A 23,790-nucleotide genomic window follows, 5' to 3' on the forward strand; every position below is an offset into this window, starting at 1 on the left:
GTGCGACGTTGCCCCCGGAATCTAGCGCACAACTTCTGTTGAATTCTGCTCCGCTGCACCCGTCAGTCGGAGTACGTGTGGTTTGAGACGGCTACGAAGTTAATGATTGATCATACCACCCGAAGGTTGTCTGCAGATGATATAATTATCTGGTTTAGAATAACTCTACACATTTGATCAGTCGTCTGCTAGAGCTGCGCTGACAAGCCTGTGAATTCAGAAAATGGCGGAGAGTGTACTCAGTGCCGTTCCCATCGTGGAAAATGCTACGGCAGCAGCTGGAATAAATGCTTTTGAGCAAGCATGGCGACACATGACGGCCAATTACACACGGTTTCAGATTGCGACTTACTTCTCGGCTATTCTTCATTTTGTGAGTCATTGAATGTCCCCATCTATAGTAGAGTTCTAATGATTTAATGATGATGATGATGGCGATGTCTATGATGATACTGTCTCATACTGGCGTTTCTAAGCGCATTAATATGAGACGAAGAAATTTGCTAAGTTAGAAATAAGCAAATACAGAATATGTTTACCAATAAACTACCAACAATGAACCATTGCATAAGAAAAGTAAACTAGAATAAGACTCAAAATATAGTTCCCTCCTAGTCCTAGGTCTCATCTGATGTGAAAGCTGATAAAACTTGATTCATGCCATGCCTTGTTGCTGTTCATTATTTCATAGTTCATCATGTTTTTAATGACACATTTATTCACCCATACCCTCATCCAGTTGCTGAACAAGCTTTGATGAGAAGCACCGTTGACGTAGAAGTAGACGTTAACCAAAAGTTTGCCATGCTTAATTGTTACGTAAGTAGAGATCTAGATAAAGAATAGCCCGTCCAAGCACGGCGTCGCCATACAGACAGGAATGCTTTTTTCACAGGTGGCCACAGCTCCTTTATAATATTCTCTTAAAGGCTGCCACATCACACACATAGATTATTAAAGTTCAATGAATGTCATCAGTGAAGATTGGTCAATAATATGATATCTCTCTCCCCCTTTATCTTCCAGATTTCGTACTTCCTCATCTGCACACCCTCATTCCTTTTCCAGTTCTTGCCATTCATGGAAAAGTACAAGATCCAGCGTGTAAGTCACATTATTTCTCTCTGTAAGCCTTTAATGTAGACTACAATGTTTCAGGATTGTATTATATATTGATCAGCATTATTTCTTTGCCAAAGTCATACTATAGCAAACAATTATATGACCAAATGTTCTGTTGGGCAGTACAGTGTACTGCCCAACAAAATGCAATTTTACCTCCTGGCATAATTTAACATCACAGTGATATTTATGGTGACTTTTCATGATATAACTCACTAAATCTTCCTGAGTGATACAATTCTGATTGTCATTTCTCTCTTCCTCTTGACAGAAAATACTTGATTTCTTTCTTCTTCTCTCCTTGTTTAATAGGAAAAGCCAGTGACAGCTGCCAATGAGTGGAAATGTCTGCGACTGATTCTTGCCAGTCAGATTTTCATTCAGGCTCCCTTCTTCGTCGGTGCTTACTACTTCTGTGAACTCACCAACATGCCATTCAACTATGAGGCCATACCTCGCTGGTAGGTAGCTTCTAGAGTCCATGGCCCAAATTCACGAAGGTGGTACAAATTAAACCATGGTTTAAACCATGGACAAAAACCATGGAACGCCAATTGTCGCACGGAATATTTCATTACGAAATTGGGTATGTTGTCCACAAAATGTCGGTTTCGTTTACGAACTTATCATTCCGTGGACGAAATGTTCACTTAGTTACAAAATTTTGTCATTTCGTTACAAAATTATCATTTCAGCGACGAAATGACTGATTTCGTAAATAAATATTCCATGCGACACTTGGCGCTCAATGGTTTTTGTCCATGGTTTAAACCATGGTTTCACTTGTACCACCTCCGTGAATTCGGGCCCATATGTCAACTTTCAAATTACATTCCTCAAAAATGAGGCAAAATGAAATCACATTGGAAAAAAAAACCAACAACAGACATCTAGGCCTAACCTCCTTGGGGGAGGTAGGTCCTAATCATAAGTGTAAATACACAAGACTTTATTTAAGGGGGAAATATCAATAAAGGTGAAGTGGATAACAATTTCATGATTTACAAGTCACTTCTTAGGACTTTTCTGTCCCATCATTGGCCAAACAGTGGTAATGGTGGTGCATACTGTTGGAACCCAATATCAATAATTGATTTAAATAAGTACATGTATTGTGCAATTTAATCTGTAATTGTGACTTCATTCATGGAACGTTGGTGTAATAATGTGAGGCTAGTAATAGGAATAATTGTGATTTTTATATATTTTTTTTTCCGAAGGTACACACTTTTGGCTCAGTGCTTCGGATGTCTTGTCGTGGAGGATACATGGCATTACTTCATGCACCGTGCCCTACACCACAGGAGTATCTACAAGTACATCCACAAGATTCATCACAACTTCCAGGTAAGTGAAACTTTAACTGCTATTACATGCAACAAAGTTTTTGACATGGCAGCTGCAACATGACTTTGTTTGCATTTCAATGCTGTAAGTCATCGACGGTTTGGTAATCGAGTATACAGAGTATGGTGTGACAGAACAGAACAGATTAATGCATATTACAAAGTTATGCGATGTATGTGAAAGTTTGCAGATTATCAGAAATATGTAAAGGATTTGGAGTCCTCACAAAACATGATTTTCTTTGATTCATTTGCTCATTTTAATTCCACGAGAATATGACATGAGCACAAAGGACAAAACTTAGCAATAGCATTATATTTCCTCATAGATCAAAACACTGGCTGTCAAAAATAAATTATTCAAGATTGAACCTACAAACTTAGATTACTGGAGTACTGTGGATACCATATCCTCTACTCATTGAGACTTCCAAAAGAAGACTGAAGTAGTCTACAAACCTATTTGTGTACTAAAATACACGTAAGTATAAATTGAGTTGTGTACTTTTCACAAGCGAGAGTTAGGTTGAAACAGTAGTGGGTCACATACATTATATATGCTGTTTTTTGTTTGTTTGTTTGTTTGTTTTTTCCTCCAAATGAAATCACACCCTTATTTCTATTCACCCCCCCCCCCCCCCTTTTACCACAGTCTCCATTTGGAATGGTTGCAGAGTATGCTCATCCTTTGGAAACAATGAGTAAGTGCATGGTTGGTTTTCTTTCCCTTTTAATTGCAGATCAAACATACCAAATTCAGATAACATTTCAGATAAATTCATTTAAGACAGATATAACAATACAGATAAATTAATCGAGTAGAAGAAATGTACATCTGTGATACATAATTGGACTTTGTCATGCTGTGTTTGTGTAAAGTTGATCAGTCCATTATCTACCTGTCACTTATTTACACACTCTAAGAATGATACGTCCCTCTTGTCCCAGCAGAAAATGCGCTTTAAGCTACACACTGTAGTTCATACCATACGTACTACCACAATGTATCTTACAGTGAAGTAACATGTGTGTTGTGGCTTCGTGTACATTGTATCATGATGTTCTAAGAAACATGAAAAAAAAGGCAGAATGATATGAAAAGATTGAAGCATTCAATTTTGCAATTGCTGTTCTGCAGTAGTCTTGACTGCATTCTGTGTCAATGTTTACTTAGAATCAATGATGTTTGATTTTCTGATTCAAAGCAATGCCTTGGCCAACCTCATTAAATCTGTTTGATTAAAGAAAAAAAAAGTGAAAAGTAGTCAGCAAAGAACATGTTGTGCATGTCTACAGAATAACAAGGGAGAGTCAAGATATTAAAGGAGTTGAGGAAAATTGAGATTGTTGAAAAGTTGAGATAACTATTAAGTGCATACATGTACATGTAGTTGGTTACATATTTGTGGAACACATTTATGCCTAAATAATTCCACTACAGTGTATTATATGAGGTTCAGTTAGGAAATCTGAGGATTATAAGTAAGGTAGGCTGTACTTGTTCAATGATTAACAGACCAATGATTTCTCTTTGTTATTTCAGTCCTTGGCATGGGCACAATGTGGGGCATGCTGATATTTGCCAACCATCTCATCTTCCTGTGGGTCTGGATGTGTGTCCGTCTCATGGAGACCATCGATGTCCACTCTGGCTACGACATCCCCCTCAACCCAATGCACCTTATCCCATTCTATGGAGGTATGCACACATTCGTAATAGATCAAAATTGATAGCCTCAAGTGTGATGTCCCTACATTGTCACCTGCCTGGCAGGAGGGCCCTAACATGAAAATTGACCCCAAAATCGAATGTCGAAAGCTCACTCATATGATGTGAACAATGATAACATCACTTTTGTAGTAATTTTTTGAGTACGCAAGCCTTAGGGCCATTTTGCCGGGCAGACGACGACATTATGAAGGAACAATGATATCCAGATATAGAGTGTATGAATTTCCCAAAGATGCCTTGGTGAATGATATACAATGTATCAATGTTTATAAACTACCTGGTATTATAACTTTACTGCTACCTGACTGAGATTTCAGACAGTAGTTCCATAGCAATTGATTTTATTTGTGATGGAAACAGCTGTTATTGGATGACAGAGGTCTTTTCTTCTGTTAATGAGCAAATGTTCTTGTCATAATGTTCTCTTTCATACAGGCAAACCCTATTATAAGGAGGTTGCTAGGGCTGCTGATTTTATTTCATATACCCAGTTCCTTGTACGCTAAATGTACTAAAAAAAGAGAGAGAGAGACTAGCTAAACACAGTACAAATGGAAAATTGGGAAGAACGAATTCATCTCATTGAAAGTGCTTGGTACAGTGGAAACTCGATATAACGAGATGGTCGGGACCGAGTCATTTTCCTCGTTATAGCCGATATCTCGTTATATCAGTAGGCATAAAAGAAGGCATAACATAAAGACATTAATTTGCACATGTGGGACTACCCATCATATTTCAATCAATACTGATAACTTGATATTGTGTGTGAGGGAATTACTCACCTTTATGGGTAAGAAGATGTTTTTCGCCAAGGAAATCCAATATCAAGTCATGAATGTGTTTCTTATTAATTGTAGATGTTTGAATTTGTAAATTTATAAAGCTTGCGATTGTAACAAGATCGTATGTGGATTGGTATGTGGTTATCGTATGGGTGTGTGTTGTATGGAAGCTTGAATATGGGCTGCACAATGTTGTGTGTGTATGTGACACATTCTGTATGTACATTATGACTGCGTGTGTGTGAAGATGGGGAATTCCCTATGTAGAAAGCCAATCACAGCATCAGATTGTCTCATTCCTGCTAAACGTCATGATGATGTCATGCATACATTATGGCCGTCCCACCACATTTTCTGCATGTATCAGTGTGCGCGCACACACACACTTACACGTACAACATGCAGTGCTAGCTGGAGTGCACTGACTAGTGTACAAGACTGTTTTTGGCGCATCAAGCTTTACAATCTCGGAAGATGATAGCACAGGCGAAGTAAAGCTTTACCGAAGGCATTTTGCTTTACCTCGCTATAGCAGGTTTGATTGGCTATGTTTTTCTTTGTTTGGAAGTCACAAAATTTATCTCGTTATAGCAGTTATTTCGTTATAGCCGATCTCGCTATAAGAGTAGCATTTTACATAGACTTGTGTGGAAGGAAATTTGGGACCGGGAAAATTTCCTCGTTATAACCGATATCTCGTTATAGCAGTGTTCGTTATACCGAGTTTCCCCTGTACCTCATAAAAAAGCTTGTTAAAGCAGGGTTTCCCTGTACAGGTTTCCCTGGCAAGAGAAATAAAATAATGAGTTCTGTTTTGGGACTTCTTTTATTTTTCCATAGAATAGTCTCAAATAGGCAACTTTTGTGTGTTCAATTTAGATGTCATAGCATTGGCACTACAGTATCTCTAAAAGCCATGATCTTCTTGTCTAATTATATGTGCTGATGTCAGTGTTTACGCTCATGCTAGTTCTGCATCACAATGGGTGATTCTCCTCTGTCTCTTTTTAACACTAGGTGCCAAGTTCCATGACTTCCACCACATGAACTTCACAGGGAATTACTCCTCCACTTTCACCTGGTGGGACAAGATCTTTGGCACCGACTCCCAGTTCAACGACTACTACAAGAAGAAGGAGGAGGAAGAACTGAAGAAGGAGAAGTAAAGTGTGAATGGATTCCAAGATTACGAGGAAAAAAAAACTCTTTAACATACACCATGTGAGGTTGATTATTGTAGGGATTTTCCGACATCAGTTTGCAGCTGACTGCAACCAGGGTTGCGCATCTAGCATGCCATGTCAGATAATCGCTGAGAACAATTACAATGACCTTAATCCTTTTTCTGACTGGCACTGTTTGCAGTAAGGTGATATAACTTGATATGGGCAAGACAGCTGATAGCAGTGTTCAGTTGATTACCTGGCATGTAGGAATTCTTAGGCTCAATGCAATTGTAGTCATGGTCCAGATGTGGCAAGTACATGCTAGTATGCATACACATGTACTTTGCTTTTTCAGTACAGTGTTGTTTGTACACAAATTGTAGCAGGAGGAATGAAGATTTTGTTGACAGGAAATCTGAGGAATCATGGGACAACTTGTATTGTGCTGTGTGGGAACTTGCAAAAGTGTAAAGTGGAAAAACATACAGTGTTTTCAAACTGAAGACAAGCTGGCATAGTCTGAATTTCTTCAGGGAAAACTGACATTCTGTGTTACTGTGATTTGTTTTATTTCCATGGGTGCGCACTGTATGTGACTTTGAAATCTCAGTTGAATTGTGTATTGACCCCAGAATCTCAATGTCTGATAAAATGCAAGCACAAAATGACTGAACCACTGTTTTGAATTGTTGTCCTGGGCTGTGGTGCAGCTTGTACTCTTCTAAAGAGGTGATCTGTCATTCTGTATGTGTCATGCTTGCATGTGCTACCTGTTAAAGTGTGTGACATTCAACAAGCTTACAGTTACAATCAATGTAATCAGAATCTGAATGATGCATAAAACCAATCAGGGTACATTTATGGTGTATACTTGGCTGTTGCCTCACTGTGCTACGTGGAAGTCTGTGTGCACAGTACATGAAGTTTGCCATACTGTAAAAGCTTGCAATGTAGCAAGAAACTACCATGTGCTCATAATAATTTCTTAAACCTTCTTGATATTTACATCAGAATGTACACTTGTATCCCTAAAGAGCCACACTAAACTGGGCTAACGTCATGACATCATGGAACGACAGAAACTTGGATCAAATGATGCTGAAAACATGCTAGTAACTGTTTGTTTGAATTTTTTTTTTCATCATAGGTTTTCTCTGATACATTGTATTTTTATATGTTCTTATTTTGTCTTCTGCTCTTTGGTGATTTGATGAATGACAAATAATACTCCATGGTAGGATTTTCTCCAGCCTGTTAAAAACAGCTGGCATGTATCAAAGCAAGGGAAAGAAAAATAGAGCAGCACTAGCCCTTTGGGAAAAGTATATTGTTTCTATGGCAGTAGTGTACAATCAGTGCATGTGTATTCTATATTCATGAGGGTGAAAGTACACCATTATCCTCTCTGAACAGGACTGTCTTTATTCACCAAACTGTGGGAATAAGAGAACATTGATACATTGTACTGTATATAGATAAGTATTGTTGGTACAGTGTACAGGGTATCATGGGAACCTTAGTGCTACTTGTATTGACTTTCAGCTGTACATATTCATTTGAATACTTTGAAATTGTATATTTGGATGCTAACAAGTGGAATATCATTATGTGAGTGTGCACATGTGGTGCCCCATAAAAGCCCTCTTTGATACTCAAGTCCATTAACCTTTCTACTCTTAACTAACCCCTGTGGTACCACCTATCACCACACAGCAAATGAGGTCATAGTATTGTTTGGAGCATGCGAATGACATTACACAATGATGCAATTTTCTCAAGATTTGAGATGATAGGGAGAGTGTCACTTCTATGTGGAAGTCCCAGTGTTATTTTCCGTTTTTTAACAATTTACAGGACATTGTGATAATACACAGTTTCATTGAGTGCGTAGCACCAGTCTGTAGCCACCACACACAACCCGTACAAGTATACATGTAGTCTATTTCATTTCCATCCCAAATTTTGTGTCTCCCTTGGTGCACTGCCTATCACTACCAGTACCGGTAGTTTGTACTGCTCACTCTTATGATGCTATTTAGTATGTTCAGTTATAGTTTCAAATGTGTTATGCAAGCATATGGTCTTTGTCAAGCAGTAAGTGATGTAAGAACACAAGCTCTCTTAAATGTAAACTGTCAGACCTACTGTAATGTTATAGATGTGTAACTTGTCCAGTGGCAGCTTTGAATGATTTAAAGTTGAAAACCTTACAAAGGAGTCTTAATTTTAGTATAATATGTAGGTAAAAATTGCCCTTACTGATATTTATTTACTTTTGATTGTACAAATAATATGCAATTAAAATACCTAAAAACTCAGCTAAATTATTACCGGTAAGCATTCTTTTCTTGGTTGTTTCTGTTTTTCCTTATCTGCTGGGGAAATTTGGAATACATGTTGTAAACTGTATCATACTACACGTATAATCTTCTTTCAGAAGCCACATTAATTCCTAACAAGAGAAACACATTGCAACTGATTGACAAATTGCCCTACATCAACGTAAATTATTTGTCAATCAGTTGCGATGAAAAACACCTGGACAGAAGAATTTCATATTAAAATTTGAAGATAAACACATACATGTACTTGTATAGACAAGTATACATATAATAGGAAATGACAGCAAACATTGAATAAGAGTGAGATACAGTGGCCGGGTAATTTTTTTTTTTGTTATTATTTTTTTATGTAATTGTCGTAGGAGTGTGTGTGCGCCGTGCGTGTGTGTGTGTGTATGTGTGTGTATGTGTGTGTTTGAGTGTGCACTGCGTGTGTGTGTCAGGGGAATCCCCTTGACAGGTAAAATCTTCGTGCGGAAGCCTTGGAAAGTCACGTCAGGATGGTTGTGATTTTGTTTGCTTTTTAGATTTTTTTTTAAAGTGGAACAATCAACGTGTGAGTGTGCACGTGTGTGTGTGTGTGGGTGGGTGTATGTGTGTGTGCGTGCACGCGTGGGATGGGGGGGGGTGGGACTGCCGAATCCAATTCCTGGTTTTGCGGCCCCTGAAAATACGCTGTACCATTGAAAAGCCTCTAATGATTAAAAAAAAACAAGGCAAGTGCCAAATTGTGTCTCGCCCATTCGCATACAAGAAATTAATATTTTTCTAACTCCCAGTAGTTCACTGACCCGCCTATGACCTTTGACCTTGTGATGACCTTCAACTCCCCAAGGGACATTTACCATCCAAGTTTGGTCACAAACGGACAAAGGGATCAAAAGTTATGAGTCATAATCGAAACGCGCCATAAAAACTTTACAATGGGCCCTAAAAAATTTGTTGACCCATTTCTGTGACCTTTGACCTTGTGATGACCTTTAATTCCCCAAGGGACATCTACCGTCCAAGTTTGGTCACAAACGGACGAAGGGATCAAAAGTTATGAGCCATAATCAAAACGTGCCGTAAAAACTTAACATTGGGCCCTCAAAGTTCGTTGACCCTTGTCTATGACCTTTGACCTTGCGGTAACCTTCAACTTCCCAAGGGACATCTACCATCTAAGTTTGGTCACAAACAGACAGATACATCAAAAGTTACGAGCCATAAACGAAACATGCCCTAAAAACTTAACATTGGGCCCTAAAGTTCATTGACCTCTGCCTGTGACCTTTGACCTTGAGGTGCCCTTCATGTTTGGTAAAATGTGTAACTTAGGATAACCGCTCTTCCCTCCAAGTTGGATTGAAATTGAAGTCCTCAGTAGAGAGTTATTCAAGTTTTTGGAGCGTTATACGGACAGACGACGGACGGACGGACGACGGACAGACGCCGCAGGCGATCCTTGCTTAGTCTCCCTACACCTCCGATGGGCTCGACAAAAAGCGACAAGGGGAGGGGATAAATGAGCTTTTGCCTATTTATTTTTTTTTTTTGATCCGAAAATGCTGACTTCAGATTTTTTGTTCTGTTTTAAAGAACAATTATTTATTCTGCATCAATAAAAACAAATGCACTGTTTTCAGATGCACTATTTTCACGATCATTTGGGCATCCATATTGCACTCTAATTAGTGTTTGGACTTTAAGAGCATCATATTTCATTTTGATCAAATTTGAAACTCAATTCATTGTACATAAGCCCCTAAGGATTGAAATTTCGTACAATTAATAGGCCTATATGTATTCTTTCTGACAGTATATACACACGAGAAGTACACGCCCGCGGGTCATCGTATGAATATAGGCCTACATGTACGTTTAACCATGGACCTAGGTAGGTCCATGGTTTAACTGACCAGTATCGCTTTACGGCACTTTCACCTCCGCTTTTCAAAACGTGTAATTCCCGGCGTAATTTTGGACATCGATCAATGTGAGATCGCTAGCTGATAGCCTACTTGAGATCGCACGAGATTATTTTCCAAGAGTACAGAAGATACCGACAATTTGACTTATAAAATATGCATGTTCTGCAAATTCATGTAATGGAAATTTAAGCCTGCAAATTGTGATTGAATAGAATAATACTAAATCATAATATCATAAATATACTTTCTTTAATTGTTTTATTTGGTTTTGAAATCTGCTTTATTAATTACCTCCGCCAAGGGAGGAGGTTATGTTTTCGTTACCGTTGGTTTGTTCGTTTGTATGTTTGTCCGCGTGTGCAAAATAACTCAAAAAGTTGTGCACTGATTTAGATGAAACTTGCAGGAAAGGGCGAGAATGACACAAGTAACAAACGATTAACTTTTGGTAGTGATCCGAGCAATTTAGGGGAATTTACTAAGGATTTTTTAAAATTCTCTTTGGGTATTTTAGTTTCCTTTAAAGTCGAAATTCTACGACATTGGTACCGTTCTTCTCCTCATCTTCTGTTTCCTCTTCATTATTTTATCCTCTTCGATCTTATATCTCCCCCCCCCCCCCGCCCCCTGCAATAAAGTCTATACACGTGGACTGCGGTATATATCGATTTTGACTAAATTCACAAGCATAATAAACGCAGGTTCATCTATAATATTTGATAAAAGTGGCATCATTATTCGGGGAAAACGTTGGAATAATCTCGTGGGCTAATGTATATTTCCGGTTCATAAGTACCAGATGCAATCTAACCGTCCATTTGTTCTTTTTATATCTTTTTTTTTTCCTGGCAACGAAACCGCCGCAGATCGTTCGATATCCCATGACCAGGCACCACACTAAACTCGGCGATGCAATATACATTCGTGTACATGTAATTTAAGCGTACATTTACGTTCACTTCCTGCCCGTCCGCTGCGAAGCGATGACCTGCGGTTACCCGTTTCAACTATGCATACACGGTAGATACAGCGATGTGTGACCGCCCGCACTACAATACAGTAAACTGCGGGTATAAACGACCGACATGCATAGGATTGTGAGCGTACCGTTTTTGTACAGTGCCTGATTGAGGCATATAATGCTCTACCGGAATATACTGTCTGTACCTGAATACTGCGTTTTACAAGCTCATTTGCGGGATATATTCGTGGATCGACCCGGCACAATTCATATTATCATTTGTAGGTTTCATGTATAGCCGCCTGGGTGAGGTTTGGTGTACCAAACGCGGATAACGGTGAGACATTTATACATGATTTTGCTTTCAGCTTTATGATTCCGTTCTGTCGTACCGCGTTGTAGCAAGGCGAAGTGCCTGCACAGTTTCCGAGCTTTTCATTCAGCCGCGGTTGGTAGACTCGTACAAGAGAGAGTAGAACAGCATTTTGATAGGGTACAGTGTACTCAGGCGACCTCTAATTTGATGAAACTGTGTGCGTCCGAGTTTGTGTGTATATAGGATATCACTAAATTTATATATTACAGTATGTGTGTTTATTGAAAAACAAGCAAAAAGTATGCGAGTCATTATTCAAAACTCTTTCCAAAAGCTGTAATCCACAATGATTATGAGCGATATTTTATCATGCATGTATATTTAACGGAATTTTATGTTTCTTGTTTTTTGTCTCTGGAATCGGGGACTCCCACTCACAGCACGTGTTTGACTTACCGCAGGGAAGCGGACACGGCCTACGACTCTACGAGTCGGTACGACTGCGACTACCACTGTAGAATTGATCTATAAAATTTCACTACCACCTCTATTCCCCTGTATAAGATTGCATATTTTTACAAAACTTATAACTTTGCATATATGAATGTGAACTAATGTATGTTTGTGCGATCGAGGTTTTGAATTCTTCGCTTAGTATCCTAGTCAGCGAGTCAGCGAGAGATTGAAAATATCAGAGGCGCGAAATACATTTGGTAACCTCCATTATTATTCAGACCAAGGAGGTTCAAGAGAATGGAGTCACAAACCATCTTCTTTCCTTTGCTAGATTTTCGAAGCCGCCGCTCAAAAATATTTGAAGCATGTGCCAAACAAGATCTGCCACGCAGATAGGAAGACAATTGACTCGTGTCTCATTGCATAATCACCAGCCACTTTCAAAGGAAGATATGTCTTTGTGATGGTAATTACTTTTCGCTATCCCTTCTTATAAAAGGTAGGTGGTGCAGACACGAGGATGCGCGAATAGAAATTGAGCAAAAAATGCTGAAATAAAGATGAAAATTACTCGACTGGGCATACCCGGGCACTAATCTGATACATCAATAAAAAATTACACTTGAAGATTATTCCATCTATATTAGTTTCATTTGTGGAAATTAAGCGGAGAAGTGATAAAACCAGCTTTCCAGGATGGTACAGTTATAAACATTTTCACATGATACAGCTCTGATTTATACTTTTGCACAGATTGTTTGTTCTGGACGGGATTGACTTTTGTTTTACATGCTTTATCATTAAGTGAAATTTCATTTCATTTGATAAATAAGCAAAATATGGCCAACATTATGATAACGTTCAAAATGAATCTTCAGATTGCTCAGCAAGACGGCGGCGTCGAACATCGATCATCAAAGGCACAAGTGGAATTCTTTTGTGCATCAATAGAAATCTGACAACTGTTTGAATAATTATAGCCAGGTGAAACTCCAGGTATAAAACCTCCTTGTTCAGACTAAAAACCATGGTACATCAATGCAAGGCGTAGGGCCGTAGGGTGTATGTGTTTGACTGCAGGTAGGAGAGTGTTAAAAATAGAACTAGATATCTGTACAACGAAGCTGTTACAGGCAATTTAGGTCTTTATAAATGACCTCAGGAGTGTACTTAAGCTGTACCGCCATTAAAGAAAAGAGAGAGAGAGAGAGAGAGAGAGAGAATATGACACTTTTATTCAGGTTTTTACCAATTTGATGTAAATGCTAACTCCCGGCTTGGAATCGTGCCCGGCGGGGAATCAAACAGGGCACTCACCCGCGAATTTTTTTATTTCTTTCACCCTTGACTAGCGAATGAGCTCTCGGTTTGTCTCATCCGCGCTTCTAAACAAAAGAGTGCAAGTGTATAAATGGCGCATGCGCGAAACGACCAGCAAGACGTTGCCAGTGATGAGCATTGACTATGAACGGAGGTCTTTCTTTGATCCGACCTACATCGCCGCCACCTGATTATGTGTGATGAGTAGAAAGCCTACATTCAGATGTTTGGACAATGACGATTATGTAATATCGTTCATCGTCACTGACAAAAGAACTGTTTCCCTCGTTTCGGTTTTATTTCGCTGAGGTGCCTTTTCAGACTCAACTACTTTTGGAAAATCGACCATGATGGAGAGCAGTAAACCTCTAATCATGACAAACTTCGTGTAAAAACAAAATTAATTACTGAAGTGGACGCTTGTGGACGGGCAAGTGACGTTGCTTAATGGTAAGACATTCAAGTCGTCTACCAATACAATCGATGTCCATGTTCACTCTGAAACAATATGCGAAAATGGGAAAAACAGATTATAACAAATTACAACCAACCTGCCGAAATACTTGCTTTCTCTCGTAAAGTACGTATTTTTTTATTTTATTTAATTTTTTTGCAAATGAAATTAATTGGGCGATGATTTCCCAATGTATACTACAACTGCACATGCATTTTTTTTTCTTGATTTTAGAGAGTTATTATCTCCTGCGCATGTAATTTTTAGATAGCATCTCAAAACGCCGTCTTGTTGCTACCCCAAGGCTGACTGTCGGTGACGCACGATGAGATCAAATCAAGAAAGAATCTTTATTTTGACGCTTTTCACAGAAACGGGTGTTTGAATTGATTAAACGAGCGGTGTATGTTCATGTCTATAGTAGGTCCACGGTTTGAGCGTGACATTCGCTTTTAATTCGCTCGGGAGTTTCGATGTACACCTGTGCGATGCCTTTCACTATGACATCACCCGTGAGTTCGCGCGGAGACACTCGGAAGTTTAACCGGGGACAGTTCGAGAGTATACAAGATTTCAGAAAAGTCACCCAACATTTTACCCGGGAGTTTACTCGTGATTCCTTTATCCTTAGATGCTATATCGTTATATGACGTCGCAAGCCAGTTACCGGGAGATATTGGTGAAATTTTTTAATCACGAAAGGAGTATAAGACTCATATAGTGGCCTCCCCATCAAAGACAGACAGCGCATGTTCCGCCTGCGAACTGAACTTACTGACAAACCCGAATATACTCACGGTTTAGTGGAGCATGCTATTTCTCGGGGAAAAAAAATCGGAAAGAATCTGTTTTGTTGCTGTTGTGTGTGTTGTGTGTGTGTTGTGTGTGTGTGTGTGTGTGTGTGTGTGTGTTTGTTTGTTTGTTGTTTTTTTGGCAGTGCTATCGGTACATCGGAAAATCAGGGTTTTACCGACTTTGGGTGTTTCAGAGTATTAAACGGGATTGGGTCATCTTTTGTGACGTGCATACTAGAACTGAAAATCAAGGCCCAATTAAAACCAAACAAAATATATGCTAGTAGTGACTTCAGAAAGAGAGCGGTATCCCACCAAGTTTTACAGCCTGAGCATCATGGATATTGCAATGTCAGACCAGCGAATTTATTGCTAATGTTAAACTGTATAACAATAACGTAGTGCATGTTCTATTGATGCACCAGTACTGGACTATAGAACTCCAAATACTAAATTATCCCGAGTGCAGTTCTATTCACCTCGGCCTGCGGCCTCGGTGAAACAAAACAGCACTCGGGATAATTTAGTACATGGTACTGTGATTTCCATATAGCGGGAGGTATATAATAAATTTGATTTGCGGTGCAGTAAATCGAAGAAAGATTTCTAATGTAAGCATGCATCACTGTAGCAGGAGGCAAAGTTCATATTGACACAGCCAAACTTCACATTTGGAATGACCTTCATAGTGACATGAAAGAGTTGATACCTCCATTTCATGGACATCATCCATTACAATATGTTGACTCAACCCGGTAGACTAACCCAAATCCATTGTTATTAGAGTATTCGTGTCCGTAACTTTGTCCAGGTACAGGTGTTTAAAGACGAGCGTGTGATCGTGCAGAGTGTATAAATACTCAATAACGATATTACACAGCATCCTATTGTGATAACAATTCAAATGAGTTGTTATGCACGCGGTACAATCAGGTTTTTTTTTTTGGGGGGGGGGGATATACGGTGCCTGTTACATTCAGTCTATATCTAATAACACTTAATTGTATCTCCCTTATTGTATATAAGAGCAATGAACGCTTTTGGATATAGGCATTTATTTATTACTTCAGTGCACAGGAAGTATACCGGTATATCAATTTGGCACTCTGCGCTCGGCACTGCACTTTGTCTAATATATCCCGACATTACAGCAAGGCCAAGTGTAAACCATGTGTCAATGTTGTGTTTAAAAATAGTGACCAAATTTCGGACAGGCAGTTCCTATTTAAAGCCACGTTTCTAATATTATTTGTGGAAACATCATGATCATCTTGATCACTAGTCACTGTACTCATGTGTGCTCAAAAATAGCAGGGAGGTGCTGGAGAAGGAGAGACAACTACTGCTCTCCTTTGAAGTCATGCGCGGCACCGCCGAGAAGTTATGCGTTCAACTACAGGTGTTACCCATGTGCTTTGACAAAAGAGAGCATCAATCATGATCAATAATCGGGACTAGCGCTCTCACATCTAGAAATACTTGACCCAACTGCAATTCGCTCTCTCTTTCAACGTGATGGCAACAATGAATTTGTGTACCTTGAATTGGAGCAGCGAATCAAAATGCAGCGTAAAACTGACAATTTTAACAGCAAATAGTTTAAAAGCACGCTGGAACACGCTTTAGCGGAGTACTTCATTTGAAAGATCAAAATATCCCAGAATAAAAGATAGAAAACTAACATGCGGAAATGTGCGCATTATAGAAAAATATCAGGTTTTTAAGAGGGCCTAATTTTCATTTCATATCGATTTGCGCATTACGAAGAAACTAGAAATACATGTTTATAATATTGAATTCTTTCCTAAACTATTCTAAATCAATTCGATTATTTCATTTAAAATTTTACGGTGAAATAAAGCGTGTAATTCAACGAAAGGTGAAATGCGTTCTTCGTCTCCGAACTTCGTCTTGCAACTAGAGAGCGGTGCCGAGCATGACTTCAAAGCGTAGTGGAATACGCCTTGAACCCAAACATGTGTTTGCATGAATTATGAAGAGTTGCCACTCCATCTCTGTAACACCTCCCTGGTTACTGTTCCATCTGTTTTCTTTGCTCGATCTACAGTTCCGGGCACTTAGTAAAGCTAACAAAACCAATACACTACCAAGCGACACGACACATCTGACAATGTCCTCAACTGGATTCCAACCAGTGTGCGTCCTCTACCAAGGGAACAACTCTCCATTCGACGGAACATGTCAGCTAGTTTGCAGACACCAAATTCAGGAGGAAGAATTCAACCAAGGGGATGTTGTTCAGGTAGCTGGCAGACCACTTGTCCTGGGGGTGTTTCATCAACGTTTGTCAGCGCTGACAACTTGAATCACCATAGTAACAGTCAGTGACCAGAGCATCTCAGCCAATCGAAACCAAGGATTTTGCTGAAATTGTCAGCGATGACAAACGTTGATGAAACACGTCCAAGGGTGTGAGTGTGAGTGTGTATGTGCGTGTATCTACAGGTTGGTTGGATTATTGTTATACTGTCATTGTGCTCATTCTGAACTCGCGTTATATTTAATGTCGGATCACGATTTCCATGACAATTCACATGCCAATTCTTTATGCGAGACTATGTCAATACATGCACTTTTTGGCGCCAATTCTAAAAGACACGAAATGGCGGCTGCTGTGTCGGCAGCACGTATCCGAAGTATCTGCTACATTCACAACTTAATTATAAAAAGAGAAAGAGAGTCAGAGAAGAATAGAAAAATCACATTGCGTTCGTTACTGTCCGAAATTCAGTGAAAAACTTGTATGTAATAGTATCTATGACATGTACATCAGAAGCAGAACGCACATCGTGCATTAATTAAAACAGGCGCCACAGCAAAAATACTTGTTTGGAACTATTGCATTTTCGAAGGTTTCCCGCGGATTCCGTAGTGTAGGGAGCTTTATGATTTGCGCCCCGGACGTAAGGGGGGGAAATGTTTTGCACATGGGCAAGATCGCTCGAGAAAATCGATCTCGCGTCGGCTGAGTTTTCATGACGGTTCTGGGCCATTCGAGCTTCCGCTAAAATTCACGACGCAGAGAGCTACTTAATGTCATGACGAACAACATTACTGGTACATAATTATGGGGGCGTCATTTTGCTTTGTATATGGCTGTGTCCTCGTAAAATCGGGGAACTTTGCTACACGACGGGAAGACTTAGAGGACGCATTCAGGCAATCGGCTGTGACCGTCCCCGCACTCGGACCCCCGTCCCCACTTCTAAGACATTTTCGCTTTCCTGTGTGGAGCCGTACTGACAAACTGCTCAATCGGGCCGGGAATTGGGAATGGGAGCTATTTTTGCCGAGAACCGTTCTAGCGTTTAACCCAGGACGGAAGGTTTTTCAGATTTAAGCTAGCTTGCGCAGGAGCAAATTTTGCATACGCCACGCTCAACTAACGGCCGCGTCGTGCTTGGGAAAATTCTCTATCTAAAGCTAAACTTTGCAACACGACACAGCTACAGGGATACATGTAGATGCTAACGGTTAACGCAACCGTCTGCGTCGCAAATCTGAAACTTTCTAATGTCGGGAAAATCACTATAATATGCAAGGGGCCGGGGATCGAGTTTTTCCCCTTAGTATGGTATGACAACACACTCGATATGATTAATGTGAGTTTTCTTCTTCGTAGTTATCATGATAATTCATTGATTTGGTAACTCGATGAAATCATGTCGACAAAGAAAGTCACATATTTGAGTCCCCACTTTTTATTGGACTCTTTAGCATGTATGGACATTACATAATTTCAGATATCATACACTGTATTTTTCCCTCTGAAATAAAAAAATAAGTAAATAAACCTGTAGATGAGTTTCAACTAAGGTCTCAAAACACTACCTGGTTTTATCTTTGCCCGGCCACTACATTAGCTACCTTCATCTCCATAAAGTGGCCCAAAAAAATGACTGAAAAAAGATAAATAACCACTTTTATATTCTTACCAGCACATAGCTCGACACATATTTTCATACTCACTGTTGCCTCTCTGTTAGACTACAATATCTCCCTTTGAGGAATATCTCATTTCAATATTGCCACGGGAACTATTATTATGTTTTTTATGTTTTTGTTGTTTTTTGTGTTTGTGTTTGTGATGTAATGTATTTTGTAAGGCAGCTCATCACAAGCTCTGCTTTTTTGAGGTTCTGCTTTCCTGTACAAAAATTTCATGCATGTGATTTCCTACATGAAAAAGATGGAAAATAAATGTTTCACAAACTTGAACTTGAACTTGAACATAGGATTTGTGTAAAGTAGTCAGAAAATTTTACCATCTAATTGTGATATTGGCAGGTGTCTAATTTGCCAGCTGGAGGAAACGATGGCAACCAGCAAAGCAGTGAGGTGAGACAGGCCATCATCATGGGACGGGACATGGTCTCCAGCTTGGTGGGCACTCTCTTCGGAGCCACAATAAAGGTAAAGGGGGATAGCAGTTTATGTTCAGGCGGACAGTCGTAATAGAGTTTTGACCAGAAATGGAGCCTATATGTACAGGGGGACAGTCCTGGAATATTGACAAGGACAGGAGCCTATAATATGTACAGGGGGACAGTCATAGAATATTGACCAGGGCCCTGTTTCATAAAAAGTTGATATGATAGCAACTCTTGATGGAATATCAATTTTCATGGCAATGACAAGAATCCAGCTTCCTGATTGACTGTTGCCATTGGAAGTTGCCATTCCAGCAAGAGCTGCCATCCTAACATCTTTTCTGAAATCGGGCCCAGGACAAGAGCCTATATGTACAGGGGACAGTCATAGAACATTGTCCAGGACAGGAGCATTATGTAAAGGGGGTCAGTCATAAGATATTGATCAAGATAGGAGCCTATATACAGGTTAATAGGCATAGAATATTGACCAGGACTGAAGCCTATATGCCGGGCTTATATACAGTGGGCTACCGTTATAACAAAGTCCGAAGGACTGGCAGTTTTCTTTTGTTATATCGACATCTCATTGTAACCAAACAAATAAACAATAAAAAACAAAGGGTGGCTAATTTTGCAACCTAGATTTTCTCTTTGTTGTAATGGGAATTTCGTTATAAATGTGTTTGTTATAACGAGAGTGCATTGTATAGGGTGGTAGTGATAAAACATTGACTAGGATACAAACCTTATGTAAAGGGGGACAGTCAACGGATACTGATCTGGATAGGAGTCTACAAAACAGGTTCATAGTCATAGATTATTGACCAGGACCAGGAGCCTATGTGGGGACTTGCAAACAAGTAAAAGTCCAGAGATGTATATAATCTTGTCGAATCCCACTCTACTTTCAAATTGACGATGATCACAATCTGCAGTAAAGACTAAAATTGTCAGCACCACTACGTTAGCCTATCTTCACTCTGATCAGCATGTTGTTTCTGAGCATCTGTTGATATTACGTAACAATTATTTTGCAACAAATATCTTCTTGGCCTTTCACCCCTGGTGTTTTAAGGCAATGATACAAGAATTCAATCATTGCTTCTCTTCTGAAAGATTTCTGACTGAAACTGTTTGTTTATTTGTTGTCGTTTTTTCCAGTTCATGAAACAAACTAACACCCTGATGGCTAATGATTGTTTCCTTCAAAATGTTGGGTCAAGGTTGGTTGACCAATACCTTTTTGATGCAGATAACAGAATTTCTCAATCATGTAGCGTCATCAATATTGTGATGGTTTGCATAAGACAAAGTTGAATAAGAGGAAAAAAGTTATAAACTTGTTTTTGTGTCCTTTTGGAGATTTTTCCATTCCATGCAAAAGAGTTAATTCCATAATTTGCTCTCTCTTTACATTTTCTTAACTGAAAAAACAAAACAAAAACATGTATATGCACAATATTAGTGGTTTCACCCAACAGTCTCGTCTCGACAGTCTTGTCAACAATATGAAGCAAGACTTCTTTGTATGACTACTATTATGATTTTCACTCTTATTCTTTGCAGAAGAAATCCAACAAACGCCCTCACTCAGAAGTCGATGAAGCTGGCCATACAAATGAGGTAATATTACAGTTGCTAGACTTTCACCTCATTACTACAAGGCTACTCGAACTACCTGACATCCTTCCAATATAGGAAGACATTTTTTTTTTTCAATTCTAATTTTATCATTCTGCTCTAACCTTATATGCAGATGGCTGCTTAAAAATATAGAGAAGAAATATCCTTACAGGTATATTCCAAAATCTGAAATTATTTTTCTTTGCAAACAAGCTGGATATATATATATTTATATGTATGTTCTTTGAAAAATATAATAAACCAAAGTTGCTTGAAATGTGATTGCTCAAGTTGAAGATTGTTGAATTTTAGACCAAGTACAGCCATCTGACTTGCTAGTATGTATGTTATAAAGCCGTTTCTGTGCCAGCAGGGCCCTTGGAAAGTGTGTAACGCTGTGAGGTTTTTTGTACCAATTGGCACTCAAAGCACACGAAGTGTTAATGACCAAATATGACAACTACAACAACAATACCACAGTGTCATTGTTTCTTTCAGCAGCTGCCCCCTACAATTTGATTTTCCGTCCCTTGTTTTGTTTTCCTTTGCTTTTGTTGTGACTACAGGAAAACGAAACACTTCTGCAAGAAATCCTTGCGGCCGTGAAAGACATAAAAAGCGAGGTAGCGAAACAAGGGCTGGAGCTAGCAAACATCAAAAAACACCAGAAGCTGCTTGATGCCAAGATGACTCTCCTCACTAACAGCTTTCCAGGCAATTCAGGTTGGGAGGAATTTGCGGAGAGTGCCATGTTGGTACCAACAAAAGCCGTGGGAAAGGGCACCAATTCAAGCTCTAGCGAGGCTGCCGCCACTGTCCTATCAGAAGGACAAGGGGAGTTGGTTGAAACCGAGAATGGGGAAATAGTGACTGTGAAAGCAGAGCCATGCTGGTCTGATTTGTCTGACGAGAACATGGACGGAGAGTCAAGCACTTGCGAAGTCAGCAGAGTGTCCGAGATTGCTTCGGGTGATGAGGAAGGGGTCAGTAGCGCCAAGCACGCATCTTTTGCTGCGCCATTGTCTAATCATCAGTCCTACTTGACAGATACTCTTGCGCGTGCGACACAAAACAAAACCATAGAGCTCGGTACGCCCCACTACAAGGTGGTGATGACAGTCAGCGAGTTTGAAGATATTGTCTACAAAGCAAACAATGCTTCGAGCTTTGCATACCGCCTCGCCAACAAGTGCTTCACGGTGAAGGAAATGATTGAAGGAAACACGCGCGGTGGCGGCATGCGATCGAACGGACGGATATTCAAGCAGCTCAATCCTGATGCTATTGACATGATTATAGCCGAGGTGAAGAAAATATTTCCAAACAGCGCTTCTGACAGAGTGCTGGCACGGTGTGTGAAAAATGCAATCAATGAGCGGTGCAGAAATGTCCGGAAGAAACTAAACCGTACCATGCTTGTCAATCCCGGTGTTTCTTCAGAACTATGGGAATGAGTATCGTGTTTATCCACTTGCCACTTTATGAATTCCACCCAACCCCCAAACTCCTCTGCACGCACCATTTTCACTTCCACTTAGTTTAATACAAAGGGTAAATTTGTCTTAACCTTGAAAGAAATGGCTCTTTTTCAACTACAGTGGAACTTGATTGTGAAGAGGTCAGATATTACAAACCCTCTTATAGCATGGTGATTTTGCAGGCCCCAACTCTTTATATTTCTTTGGTTCTGTACATTGATACAGTTAGAAACAGGGAAATTGTCATCTTTTGTTAGTCTTAATAATCTACATTCAAAGAGATGAAAGGGGTGTGAATTTAGCAATATACTTAATCAAAAGAAGTTTTTACTACAATGCACCTCTGCAAGCACACTAGAGAAATACAACTGCATAATGATTTTATAGGTCTCCTATGATCATACTTCTCTCTTCTCCCTCAGTCGCGTCAGCATGATCTTTGCATATCTATGCAATATCAATCTTGATTTGTTTCCTAATCTCTTTTTAAATCCATCACTTTAAGGAATCCCATTATATAAACCAATTTCAATGGCAAGATCAAAGTCAAAAGCTCCATAGTTCCAAGAGAATTCATTTATGATTGATCTTTCATTTCTTAACTTCCACAAAACATCAAAAAAGAGCAGAACCTTGCTGTAACAATTACCTAAAAACCATGACAACTACCTTCACAGGTTTCTCACTTCATCAGAGCACAAAAACAAAGAAATACAAAGAATTGATACCTACAAAATCATCTTGTTGTAAGAGGGTTTTGCTTATATCTGACCACTCTATATCGAGGTTCCACTACATGTATAATTTACATGATGGCAAGATCTTGGCAAAATCACTCGGAAACAAATAATACTGCAAACTGAATGCAGTGGAGGGTTTTGGAATCTCAAAGTAAAGCTGGAATTTAAGAGATCGAGTGATACAAGCTGAGCACTGCTCTATGTTTTCATGCCGCTCTCTCTTTCAAGAGACAAGACTTCCTGTTGGTTGGATGAGGCAAAAAGGAAAAAGGTAGTCATGTGCGTGTGGGAGAAAGTCGCACCTCTCGCAGACCAAACTTCATATCTTGCCAAGAGCTATGGTTCAAGCGTGCTGTTCAGTGGTCTACCCCATACACTTTCAGCTGGCAAATAGGTGGAAAATGGTGATTGGATGCAGACCCAACTTCATATTATCTTGTCAAATGTAGGGTGCAAATGTGCTGAAGGGGTCACTCCCATGCACTCTCAACTGAGAAAAAAAAATGGTGAGTGGATGCCAACCCATGCAGGTCCACCATGGATGGTGACTGGGCACAGTCAGCCGGTGGTTTTAGCCAGGTACACTGTGTCATCCAAGAAAAGAAGGACTTGGCTGAGATAAACATGAATAAGACTGATTTAAGTGTACTTGCACAATGTTCATTGAGCATTTTAATATCTTATTAACCCTTAATGTACTTAATACACTAATTGGCATGTCCACTGTCATGCTTACTTTGCCGATTGGCACAGATTTCAGCAAACTATTTGCATATAAACAAGATTAGCTAATGCCTTTAATTCGTGCTGTAGGTATCACCATGCCCTTCCTGTTGGGTTGAGGTACA

General features: G+C 39.6%; 3 protein-coding genes across 3 annotated transcripts in view; 2 read left to right on the forward strand and 1 right to left on the reverse strand.

Moving 5' to 3' along the window:
* Positions 1-23,790, reverse strand: part of LOC139709635 (2-hydroxyacyl-CoA lyase 1-like) — a 48,365-nt gene that overhangs the window by 11,834 nt on the left and 12,741 nt on the right. The window lies entirely within an intron of this gene.
* On the forward strand, positions 207-7,254 carry LOC139709648 (methylsterol monooxygenase 1-like). Its single transcript, XM_071621609.1, has 7 exons — positions 207-373; positions 1,027-1,104; positions 1,435-1,583; positions 2,343-2,469; positions 3,121-3,169; positions 4,012-4,167; positions 6,003-7,254. The coding sequence occupies exons 1-7, from the start codon at positions 224-226 to the stop codon at positions 6,149-6,151; spliced, it is 858 nt and encodes a 285-aa protein (XP_071477710.1). The 5' UTR covers positions 207-223; the 3' UTR covers positions 6,152-7,254.
* On the forward strand, positions 16,839-22,178 carry LOC139709618 (uncharacterized). The gene is made up of 4 exons (XM_071621576.1): positions 16,839-16,970; positions 19,016-19,141; positions 20,668-20,724; positions 21,291-22,178. Exons 1-4 carry the CDS (start codon positions 16,839-16,841, stop codon positions 22,176-22,178), a joined length of 1,203 nt encoding a protein of 400 aa, XP_071477677.1.

The sequence above is a fragment of the Diadema antillarum genome, unplaced genomic scaffold (genome assembly GCF_040938485.1).
Source record: "Diadema antillarum isolate AM-2024a unplaced genomic scaffold, OU_Dant_1.0 seq00001455_RagTag, whole genome shotgun sequence".
NCBI lineage: Eukaryota > Metazoa > Echinodermata > Echinoidea > Diadematoida > Diadematidae > Diadema > Diadema antillarum.